Source organism: Calonectris borealis, chromosome 2 (genome assembly GCF_964195595.1).
Source record: "Calonectris borealis chromosome 2, bCalBor7.hap1.2, whole genome shotgun sequence".
Classification (NCBI taxonomy): Eukaryota; Metazoa; Chordata; class Aves; order Procellariiformes; family Procellariidae; genus Calonectris; species Calonectris borealis.
Genome location: NC_134313.1, coordinates 110,300,289 through 110,313,153, shown reverse-complemented (window position 1 = coordinate 110,313,153; position 12,865 = coordinate 110,300,289). Strand labels below are relative to the sequence as shown.

The window sequence follows — 12,865 nt, the reverse complement described above, 5'->3', positions numbered from 1 at the left end:
TCCAATTACAATTTTCCCCTTAATATTTTTTATTGCAGAAGAGTAAGAAATTGCATTAATGTCTTAATACTACATTTATCTATGCATCATTGGCCTTCTTTATTTAGAACAGTTCAATGTAGTCTAGTGGCTGAGAAGAGTATTGTTAATAGCATTACTGTCAAGTTAATTCATAGACCCATAAAAAGCAATAACACTTCTGTGAGGCATCTGCCAATGTAATCTCTGACAGCTTGTACACCCATCAGATCAAAACTGGATCCAGCCCTATAGTACCTGCTCCTTTTTCAATTCTTCTGGTAGATCTTTCAGTTTGTGCGCTATAGTGAAACATAGGAAAGCAGAGAGCTTGCTCTTATTTCCTCCCATTTTATCTATATTATCTCTTTAACGTGAAATGCTATTGAAAAGGCATACAAAATCCAAAGATTGTTATTGATTTGTGCCAACTTACTCTGACAAAGGATTTCATGGCAAATTGGTCAACCCTTGAACAATTATAATTTGGCAAAAACTAATAAACTGTAATTAAGGCATTATAAAGGCATTGATTCGTTAGCAGGCAGCCCATTAAATCATTATAATTATATCATGAAATGATTAAGGCAACAGAGTTCATTCATTTGAAGCCTGTGCTAAAGATGCATTTTTAAAAAAATGTGCAATCATATTTCCCTTGTATGCGTTCAAGTTTTTTTGGTATTATACTCCTCTCAGCTGGGCTGCCTTCCAGCAATCAGCATCTGCACAATGTGTTCACTTCAAAGCGAGTGTTTGGGGTCTAAATCTCTCTGTTCTGTTTCAACCCAACAGGTGCAGGAGGTTGGTCTCCATCAGACAGCGATCATTACCAATGGCTGCAGGTGGATTTTGGGAACAGGAAGCAAATCAGTGCTATTGCGACGCAAGGCAGGTATAGCAGTTCTGACTGGGTCACTCAGTATCGGATGCTTTATAGCGATACAGGGAGAAACTGGAAACCATACCATCAGGATGGAAATATCTGGGTAAGTCATTGGTGTAAAATGGAAGCACATGCTGTAGCGAAGTTGATTGACTGTGTTTTTACGAACTGTACACCTCATACAACTCTTCAGTGTTGTTTTTTTGAGGACAGAACAGAGCTTAGCTCAAAACATAACGATTCAAGTTGCAGCTGCTGTCAGGAGGCCTATCCCTGGATTAGCAGAGCCCATTTGGGATGATGGTAATTGTCAGAACATGCAGATATTTTTCAATTGTTGGTATTCCTCAATGAGTCTCTTATGCTTTGGCTTTCCTTTCCCTGCCTTTTCTTTTTACTAATTTCATGGAGTAAATGTGAGGCAGAAAAGTAGTTTTGAAAATTCTGCTCTTAAACATAACATTTTGGAAGGTAATTTGTTCTCTGTGTGTATGTGTGCTGGGGAGCGGTTTTATCATGTATGTATTGTTTTCCATATAGATGCTACAGAGAGATTTATGCTTTAATAATTTTAGCAAAAAGCATATAACTTGGTTTTGTCTTTTACATTTTTCATGAATAAGCTGCTAATTTCATTCTTGCTGAAAACAGTAGCCTTCCATTTTACTGACAAAAAAATGATAGCTATTACTTAACATGCCTTTCCTCATCGCAGTTCTTTCAGATGGTTATTCTTTTTCAAAAGTATACTTTGAAAACAGCAAAATGCTATCATTCATTCTGAAACCAAATTAAATTGATTAGCTATTATGCCTCATCAGAAAAATATTGTCAAAGCAGACAAGATTTAACACTGTGCTATTTTAGATTCACACTTTTGCCAGGTGCTTCTTTTATTAAGGTCTGTTATTAAAAATGAATGTCAAATATAGAGCATAAGGTGAATGGTTTTATCTGTATAAGAAAAACTCGCTTAATATGTGGAGTACGTAGAGGCAGTCATTTTTTATTAGAGTATTGATTTATTGAAAAAGCCTCCTCCATGTACCAGATAGGATTCTGAAAGAGGGAGAAATTAAAGCCAGGGTGACAGACAGGAGTGAAGAGAAAAACATTGGGTGCTGCTTTAGATTCCTTAGGACTTGGTGGTATGAATGTTGTTCATCAGGGTAGGGGGGAGCTTGTGCTTAAGCTTAATAAATATAAAAAGTTTCTCTTTTAAGGCCACTTATGTATATAAAAATACTTATAGCCTTTAGTGTTTGTATTATCTTAGATGTAGAAAAGCTTCTTCAACAACTACTATTGAAATAATGAATAATTTGTCTCAGGGGAATGGGAGAGGGCTACGCAGCTGGCTGAGTGAACAATATATAAAGCAGGACAGTTAGGCTGAGGAATAATCTGTTCTTAGTACCTTGAAGGGAAAATCTTTTGGCAATGCATGATTTTGTTGATTTAGTCACAGCTGTGACTTTGTTTCCAAAGTGGGCCACCTTTCTGATGGCTTTGTAGAAAGTCTTTATTCTTATATTGTTTCTTAATACAGAAATACTGAAAGCTTCTTCATGAAAGAACATTTCATTTTTCTCTTTATTAGCAATTATGTATGATTGGTGAAGTCAGGGGGAATACTGCTGGTCTGTTTTTGACCATCGATATCACTTGCAAAAACGTGTGATGAGTTATGCAGAAGCCTGCTACTTCTATTTGGAATGCTAAATCTTTGGGATATACTTAGCAAGCTGTTTGCTGCAGTACTGCTACTGTTCATGTCCTGCAACTTTTATGCAATACTAGAAAAGTGGTTTTTTTTTAAAAAAACCCACAAAACTCTATCCCAGCTTTCTTTTTAAGAATCAAGGTGAGCTACTAGCAAAAAAAAAAACCTTGGGGTCTTGATCCTACTTCTAACTTGCCTAAAACATCATTGTTTCTGTTGTTAAATGATGTCTGAGCCTTGGTTTAATCTTGAAGACACTGTGCTTATGAGCTGTTAATAAATCTTAAACATAATAAGTTCCCAAGGCAGGGGAGGTGCCTGAGCATGGGGAAATACTGTTGTACTACTGTAGCAGTGTTACGAGGAGACAAACTTCCCTGATGTGGAAATGGGGTGGTGCAGAATTTCCCATCACATCTTCCTCTTAGTGTCACTTTGTACAAGAAATCAAAAACAGCAAAAGCTGTGAGGGCCAGATTAGACCACATGAGCCAAGTATCCAGCATTGGCAATTTAAACTCATAAAGTCAGATTCTTCCTGACTGAAATCACTGTGATGATCTTAAAAATATCACATGATTCTGGTGCTCTCAGAAATCCTTTTAGGAAGTATTTAGTCTTTCTATTTGGATTTGTACCTTTTAGAAGTTTTATCCACAAGAGAAATGTGCTATATAGCCTTTGATTAATGTCCCTCTTCCATCATCCCCATGCCTGTGTCATTGTTTCCTGACAACAGTAAATTTAAAATTAAAGGAGAAAGCAAAGAAAAAGAGGAAAATGGAAGAGTGCAGAGTTCAACAATACTTAATACTAAAGCCGTTATGATATCAAATGACACAGCCAGAGGACAAGATATGGGAAACAGAAGGAAATAAAAATAAAGCTTGCTAGATGGGTTGGAGAGAGAGCAAAGGAGAAATAATTTCCAACAAAGATCTAGTTAGGAACAAACCATGATAATCTGCATAAAATGCTGAAGTGACCCCCTTCTGTATGCATTAGTCAGGGAGGAAAAGAAGTTCTATAATTATCTCCTAAGTAGGAGAGAAATCAAAAGGCTCTCAGGAAGACTGTGATGGGGAAGGTGCTTTCAAGGTGAATTTAGAGTAAGCTTCCCAGTTCTGTGAAATAGATTTTCTGAACCCACCCCTCCTGGGCTTTTGGATATCTTCAATTTCCATGAATTTTAATAAGATGAGTGAATGTGGCCTCTTTCCATAAAATGCCTAGCAACTAGAGAATTTTGATCATCTCTCCTACCTTCGGTCTTGTAGTCTGAGATTCTAATTTTGATAGGTCATGAGGTTTCCCTTCATATGTCAATCCACTGGGGCATTTCGTGTACACAATATATCTTTGTTTTGGTATAGATGCTCATTTTGGTTTCTACATCAACGCCATCTATCTGTTTGCCTAACGAATACATACCAGACATGATTCTACATATAATACTGTTTCTATTTCCTGACTTATATATAGATGATGTAAATGCCTTACACTAAGCATAATGCAAATATGCCCTGTAGGTATTATAAGAAAATGCTCACCTCTTATGAAAACATTGAGACTCAAATTATAAGCATTAGTGGCAGAGCTGAGCACCTTTAAGGTTCAAGCCTTTCCTAAAGGAAATTGGAAGATCCTTGGTTAAATTGAAGAGGTCTATGAGGTATCATCTTTTAAAATTGGATTACTCTAGTAGAACTTGTGATCAGCTCTCATCCATCTCATTGTTTTATTCTTGGGGATATCAAAGTCAGGGTGATGAAGGAGAAAAGTTACTGTAATTACGGGTTTCAAAAAAAATACTGATGGGAAAGGTGGAGTGCAGACCCTTTACACATGACCTCCAAATTATATTCTATAGTTGATGCTTTTCTTCAGCCTCAGTGAACTTCAGTGGAGTTGCAAAGTTGTAAATGAATGCAGATTTTGCTTTTTTACAGGAAATTTAGCCCTGGACCAATTGGCAGCTGTTTCAGTTCAAAGGAATTATGTTTTTCTGGTTTTGTTGTTGTTTTTACTTCAGTTTTAATTAAACTGAAAGTGTATTATGCATAACACCTGCTTTTGTAGTATTTTTATTACTAAAAAGACATTTAGTGACTACATAGCCTTTGCTATGAAGAATAATTTTTGGAAAGGTATTTAATTTATCTATCTACCTACTGGCTTTAAAGACAATTTTTTTTTTTTTTTTAAATACTGCTCGTTCTGTTCCTTTTTTAGGTGAAACAATCAGAAATCCAGTAAGTTAACTGTAAAATGAACTTTGCATTTCTCTGGGCACTGAGGAGCCACTTACTGTTTGAGAAATGCAGTCTCTTCATTTAAGTGGTTCCCCTTGGTATTGAAGGAAGGAAGTTGGTACAGTACAGTGGATATAGCTTGCATAGGAAGCTCAGCATTTCAGAGTATTTTGACGTAGCCAAAATTCATTGTGAAAGGAAGCACAAGTGAGTTGGATGATTAAGTTTTTCAAGCTGTGTGAGATTTCAGATGTTTAATACTCTTGGGTGCATTTGGAAATACCAACGCTCAGACAGACCTAATGTAACATTTAATGTCTATGTAGATATAAGGCAATCATCTGCAGCTCTACCTAGCTGAAATTATTTGTGAGCCATCTGCTCAGCGTTTCTGGTCGTCCTGACATGCTAATTCTGGTTAGATTATTCAGAGAAAAATCTGCAAGCCTTATCACATTCCCAGTTCCTTCCACTTTCTCTACAGAGCATCACTTATAGCTAACCAAGGACTTACTGCATACATCTTGGATTACAATGATTTTCGTATAGCAACTACAAGCGAAGAAGAATAAATCCTAGCATACACCCACTCTGTTAGGACATGCAAGAATCATTTGCTTTGTAAAAACTGTCACTGCTTTTTCTCTGAGAGCCAACTTATTTCCATGACCCTAAACTAAACAACGTTAATGAAGGGTGCTATGAAATAGTTCTTGAGTTTGATACTTACTGCTGCTCTCCTTTTTTGTGGTTACTCGATAAGATCTTGAGTGGAAACTTACATCATAGAAAGATTTGTTAGGTTAATAGGCTTATGGGCCTAGATTTTTTGCTCCTTTTTTTTTTAAAGTACTTCTATTGAATTAAATTATCTTATTAAACCAATTTACTTTATATGATGTTATACTGACTTGCAGTTATGGGCGCATTTAAAAAATATAAAATGTGATTAGAATGGTCTGTGACCTGTCATTTGTTGTTGCTGGGCTACTACTAGAATATCAGATACTGCGCAGACCTATTTAAACATGACAAAGTGGTTTGATATATTAGTCACTGCGAAAGTTTTGACTAGTGTTTATAGCAAGGCCCCGAAGTCTTTTGAGAATGTTGTGAATTTATTGTTGTTTTCAATTTAAGGATGCCCTGACCTATTCTGTCTGGAAGGATTTTTATGTCTGGTATCTTGCTGTCTCCATAGCAATGCCTGCAAGGTGACCAGTGTCATTTTTACTGGCTCTTAATTCTCTAGGTATTTTATTACTAGAAACACCATTTTTAAATTTTAACTTTCCTTCCATGTGGAAAAAAGATTTCTCATTTTTCTCCTGGAATCTCCTGTGTGCCTTTTCTTAATTTCATTATGCCTTAGCTTGCCTGGATGTTATGTCTCTGAGTCCCTGTCTCCCATGCCTTTATCTTACAAAGATTGCTCCATTCACTTGCAACAGCCAATATCACCGTTATGGGTGTATTGAGTGAATGAGGTGTTGTAACTCCCACCAAAGTCGATATGTCTCAGCACTTAGTGCACACTGCTAACCTATACATTGAGGGCCCATGACTGAAAGGGTATGGATACAGGAAAATATTTCTTTTGCTGTAGTGAAGCTAAACTCTCTTATAGATCTAACATAACGGTCTCTGCTATTATGTCAAAAAATGTAATAAAGTGTTGATAGGACACCTTTAGAAATCCAGGCAGTTGCTGACAAGGAATTTTTAGAATCCCTGAAGAAAAGAACTTGACAGGTAAACATCCGTGCTATCCTGATGAAGCCTGTTTCCTAATCTCCTGTTCTCTGTGTGGAATCTATAAAGAGAAATTTTATAAATTTTTAATGCATTTAGAGAAACACACTTGGGGTTATCTGAAATATCATAGCAAAATATATCTATGCCAAACACTGTCACAGCCAAAGACTGTATTCGTATTACAATGACAGAAGATCTGATGGCCTTTTAAATGTTGGAATACTAAGATTAATGCCAAATTGGGATAAACAGTAACACTAGTTTAAAATCCTGACTTTTCTGAAAAACAAAAATAGATGCTTACAGGACTCTAACTAATAATGTATTTCACATATGAAGCTATGGCCTGATTATAACACCTTCTAAATATATTTTTTTTTAGAATCCCTGAAATCACATATTTTGTGCAGGAAGAAAGACTTTTTATATTATTTTTAGCAGAAACATGGGTTCATGAGTTTGCTTATAATTTTAAATAACATTTTTTGAGGGAAAGATACACTGACATTTTGGAAGTGGATTTGATCAGAGGGAAAGTTATGGGTTTTTTCACTGCAAGCTACTCATCCTGTTTATGAGAGAAAGATTCTATAATTGTGTTAGGCTATCTCCAGAGGCACAAGCAGAACTATTTTAATCTATTACAGAGTATGCCACATAGACAGAAGACGAAATTCCTCCTGGTGCAGTGGCAGACAGTGTCTGAGCCCTCCCTTGATTCTGTACAGGCCATTAAATAAAAACAAATTGGTATAACATATTAGAGGTTTGCACTGTAGTGTACTAGAGCGTTTCCATTCTAAAGGATTATTTTCTAATCTGTTGATTTTAGCCAGAGGACTACTTGTCTGTTTATGTTGAACCATCAAATTTTAAACATAGATATGTAAAGGCAGGCACCTAAATCCATTTTTCAGCTCTCAGATGGCTTGGTTTTCAAATACCTTAGAGTGTCATCATCCTGCAATGAATACAATGTGCACGTCCTTAAGCAAGCCCGCAAGAGTGCATTGCGTACTTAATCAGCTCAGCAATGACAATAGTCATAGTCATGGCTGAATGGCATCACGTCTCAGCTAACAAATCTTTCTAAGACGCAGGCTTTGTAACTCATGCGTAGCACCGAGCAAGACCCACACTGGCTGTTGCACGGGGCTTGCATAGAAGTAATGCTTCCAATTCTCAGCTGGTATGTACAGAGCTGAGTTGAGTGCATCAATAGGCTCTTAAAACTCTAGCATAGTTATGTACATTGTCCTCAGTCCCTTCTAGAAAGCCTGAACGCTTGCTTAAGTGATTGAACCAGAGCTGAATTTTCAAAGTTTTTTAATTTTTACAGGTTCTCTATAGACACACATTTGAATGTCTAGATTAAGATCTACTGAATATGACTGAATAAAATGGTCTGTAGCAATTTCCTTGCTGCTTGTCAGCCTTCTTGTTTGGCTACCGTGTATGAATATAGCAAGTAGTTTATGTGGCTCTTAGTTACAGCAGAAGGCCAGCATATGACCAAAAATCTGCTTTATGGCACTCCTGATCTTTAGTTGACAGATATTGATTTTTATATTTTATCATATATTGAAGAAAAAGTAGATCTAACATAGTGTAGCTAATGTTTCAATTGTTAAAAGTATGTTTAGAAATAGAAGTTCTAGTGATCTCCACAGATTTAAAAAAAAAAAAAAAAAGGTACAGATATTTGACATGCCTTAAGTTAAATTAGAAAATGTGGAGTTACAATCATGAGTCTATCCCATTTACTTAGTCATCAGGTTGCATTATGTATGCGATGTATTTGACATACATATTACACTTCCATACGTAGCTGTCTGTAGCACTGTCGAAAAGCTGATCTGCCAAGGACTTCCTTAGTTCCTTCCTATTTTTTCCCCATGAGGGTGATGAAGCTCTAGAACAGATTGCCTGGAGAGGTTGCGAGGGCACTGAACCAAATGACCTGCAGAAGTTCCTTCCAGCCTGTGGTGGATGGTGTCTGAGATTTGCCCAAACTGCTAACTGTTGAAATGAAGAGGCAAATCAACCCTAATATATTCTGTGCTTCTCCCCTCTTTGATGCACGTGGCTTTCATTTCTGTCTGCAATTTATAGCTGGCTTCAGTTTCTGTGGTGAGATGCACCATAGAATATCTCTAAATGTTAGGAAACTTTGGATGTTAGTTCTGACTTCAAGGCAAAACCCATCCATAGCACCAGTAACCTAATCGCGGTTCAGCTTTTCCCTCTCAATAGTGCATTTGCAAAATGATTTAAGTTCCGATCCAGTAAACAATCCTGTGCCTAAGTTCAAATGTTGAAATTAAAGTAATACGACTAAGTGTTTAAAATTGAGTATACACGGTTAGGGAGTATGTCCAAGTGCATTGGTACAATACTTGGAAAAAAGGAGCAAAGGTCTTCCTGAGATTCTGTGGGAAGTACCGTACTACAGGTAATAAAAGCCTTACTTAAATGTTAGGCAGGTATAAAGCAGGAAATGTTCTCAGCTTTCATTTGCTTGGCACTAAATGAAACTGTGCACAAAGATGTGGTGCATCAGTCTGGGTGCTTATTTGATGGATTTTTAAAAAAGCTTTGGTTTTTCTTTTATTAATGAACAAAAAGATACTCATATCAGGAGAGCTCTTACAGTGATGCAGATATGCATTGCAAATTTTAAAATCCTTAGATTAGGAGACAGTCATAGACAGCATTTTATGTTTCTCTAGAATGTGCTTTTTGAATAGTCTAAAGATTTGTGTTTGCAGAATAGATGGGTTTGTGCTAGTACATGAAGGATGTGGTTGTGGCAATTCCCACGAATCGAAGGGTATTGCTGTATTACTTCTGTTGCCTGTGAGGTCTGGTATGCAGAAAGCATAGCTTGTAAAAGGTTGTCTCCCATTTGCCTCTTGGCTCGTTAGGTGTTAACTTCCCAGGAAGATGAGCTTAATTACCTAGGAGCAAGTAATGATTGAATCCACAAACATTCACTTTCATGTAAATTTTTTGGGCTCCTGCACCTGTGGAATTGTACGTTTCAGCCTCTGGTCATCCCTGGAGACTGGTACTTACTAACGGGGGAGACTGAGCTTTGCACAGGAAAAAGTGAGATAATGTACCGTGGGAGGCTGACAATTTAAGACCGAATCCTGCCAATACGCTTGTAAGTGCCTGACTTCAAAATCAACACAGTTGCTCAAGTAAGATTACATAAAAGTATTTACTTGTACAAATACATGTGATCTGAAGCCCCCTTAAAACTAGAAAGTGGACTCCTTCCTTTATGAAAATCACCTTCCATTCTTTTCCCTGGAATTTAAAAATAAATTTTAAAAAGGGAAAAAAGAAAAAACCCCCACATTTCTTTAGCAGTGTATAGACTCTGATCGGCTTCAGAGCAGAAGTGCATTTTAAGGGAAAATTTGACAATGTTGCTGCTGATGCACTGCATGTCTGTGGCTGTATAGATGACTTCACCCTGAGGGTTCTTAATCTGACACCTTTCATGAGCAGTAAATTCACATTAAAAACATGAAAAAGTTAGGCCAAGAAAACTCCTATGTGCTATTTCTTAAATTTTCTTCTTGCCTTGGATTTTTGTTTTTAAATATACTCAGACTCCTTAATATAGTTAGACAATAGTACATTGCTTATTGACAGAGATCCTATACAGAAAGGTCTATAAGGAAGCCCTTAACTTCTAGCTGGAACTTAATTCTTGTTGGGTTCAATAGAAAGCATGAGTAAATTAAGTATGTGCTTAACAATTTCCTGAAAAGTGTTGCTTTTGTATCATCATACAGTCTGTACTCTCTGTGGTATTTTACAAATTGTTTTTGTATAACATGATTTGCTATAAATAGTTGCTATTTTAGGTATGATAATATTTTTCACTACCTTTTATAGTGTATGTGCTTATGCACACAGATTATGAGTTAATCTTTACTAAAAACTGTTTTAGTAGTGTGAGTAAAAGTAAAAAATAATGTCAGAAGTTTCTGAATTGCAATACATCAGTGTTAGACACAACAAACCTCTTCAAGTGAGGCATTACTGTGAATTAATAGTGCTGTAACTCTAATTTCTTGTAGACAAATAGAAGAAAACTTGCTTTAATTTGTTTCCAGTCTCTGAAATGTGTCTATCACATTGCTTTATTTTATGTACATAAATTTAACTAAAATGAGATACTATAAACTTACTATAATAGGATTTGCATTTGTGCAGTTGCAGGCAAAATTGGTTCATATTGATCTTTAAAACCTGATGTGGAACCATTCCTCCTAACGCTGCTTGTCTGCAGCACAGAATACCACGACAGGAGTAAGTCTTGGCTACTATAGCAATAAAAGCTCAGTAAAGGCTAAGTGTTGTCTTAACCGTATGTGGTGGGTTGACCCTGGCTGGACGCCAGGTGCCCACAAAGCCGCTCTATCACTCCCCTCCTCAGCTGGACAGGGGACAGAAAACAGAGCAAAAGGCTCGTGGGTCGAGATAAGGACAGGGAGAAATCACTCACCAATTACTGTCACAGGCAAAACAGACTTGACTTGGGGAAATTAATTTAATTTATTGCCTATCAAAATCAGAGTAGGGTAAAGAGAAATAAAACCAATCTTAAAAACACCTTCTCCTCACCTTTCCTTTCTTCCTGATTTTCTCTACCTCCTCCCCCCAAGCAGCGCAGGGGGGCGGGGAATGGGAGTTGCGGTCAGTTCATCACACGTTGTCTCTGCCGCTCCTTCCACCTCAGGGGGAGGACTCCTCACACTCTTCCCCTGCTCCAGCGTGGGGTCCCTCCCACAGGAGACAGTCCTCCACGAGCTTCTCCAGCCTGAGCCCTTCCCGCGGGCTGCAGTTCTTCACAAACTGCTCCAGCAGTTTCCATGGGGTGCAGTCCTTCAGGAATAGACTGGTCCAGCATGGGTCCCCCACAGGGTCACAAGTCCTGCCAGCAAACCTGCTCCAGCGTGGGCTCCTCTCCCCATGGGTCCACAGGTCCTGCCAGGAGCCTGCTCCAGCGCAGGCTTCCCACGGGGTCACAGACTCCTTCGGGCGCATCCACCTGCTCCAGCGTGGGGTCCTCCACGGGCTGCAGATGGATATCTGCTCCACCATGGACCTCCATGGGCTGCAGGGGGACAACCTGCCTCACCATGGTCTTCACCATGGGCTGCAGGGAAATCTCTGCTCCGGCGCCTGGAGCACCTCCTCCCCCTCCTTCTCCACTGACCTTGGTGTCTGCAGCATTGTTTCTCTCACATATTCTCAATCCTCTCTTCCAGCTGCTGTTACGCAGCAGTTTTTTCCCCTTCTTAAATATGTTATCCCAGAGGCGCTACCGTTGCTGAAGGGCTTGGCCTTGGCCAGTGGCTGGTCCATCTTGGAGCTGACTGGCATCGGCTCTGTTGGACGTGGTGGAAATTTCTAGCAGCTTCTCACAGAAGCCACCCCTGTAGCCCCGCAGCTACTAAAACCTGGCCACGCAAAGTCAATACACCAGAGTATAAACTATTTTGAGTTAGTTTGGTGATACCCTTACCAATAGTGATCAGCTGACAATGATAATTTTTCTCTTTAAATATTAAACACAAAAGTCATTGGCTATGGTGAATGCTGAGTTGTGTTAAATGCTAGTTGTAATTAGCATGTTTTCCAATGTGCTTAGCTAAAGTTAAAGAAGTGCTTGGAGAGCATTTGTCTGTGCATTCTTCCTGATGAGACTACCCACAGGAAGAAATTCTGTGGTATTCATAGGTTTCTTACTCTCAGGTCCATTCTCTGAAAATGCTAGAAGAAAGCTTATACAATGAATCACCATGATCCTGAAGGTTGTTTATTTTCATGCTTAGGTCATAAACTAAGTAGATTATAGGAGGAAGTGACTTTAAAAAAAAAAAATAGGAAAGAGTATGCTTCAAGAAAGAATGACACACAAAATTCTGGCCAAATCCAGCCAATCACTTGTACAAAACTTCTTGTACTGAATGATTTGCAGGGCAAAGTCCTTTTAAACTTAAAAACATTGAAAGTGAGTGGGGAGAGGATGAGGAGGAAAAATACTCTCTTCAGCTCATCACTTACTTGACCTTAGTTATTTCATTCTGTAGAAATATTTAGGAGAATGAGATCAATTTCTGATGCGTGACTTTGTTCCCTACACTGTGTTACAATATTTAGACAGTGAGTTATGAAAAAAGTTGACGCTAGCTGAGGATAGATTCAGTC

At 38.1% G+C, this 12,865-nt stretch overlaps 1 protein-coding gene across 1 annotated transcript in view; it reads left to right on the top strand.

Moving 5' to 3' along the window:
* The window catches only part of CNTNAP2 (contactin associated protein 2), a 1,268,404-nt gene that overhangs the window by 420,055 nt on the left and 835,484 nt on the right, over nt 1-12,865 (top strand). Inside the window, exon 3 of the mRNA XM_075142928.1 lies at nt 814-1,007. Within this exon, the coding sequence (XP_074999029.1) occupies nt 814-1,007 (194 nt within the window). The remainder of the gene's footprint in view (nt 1-813; nt 1,008-12,865) is intronic.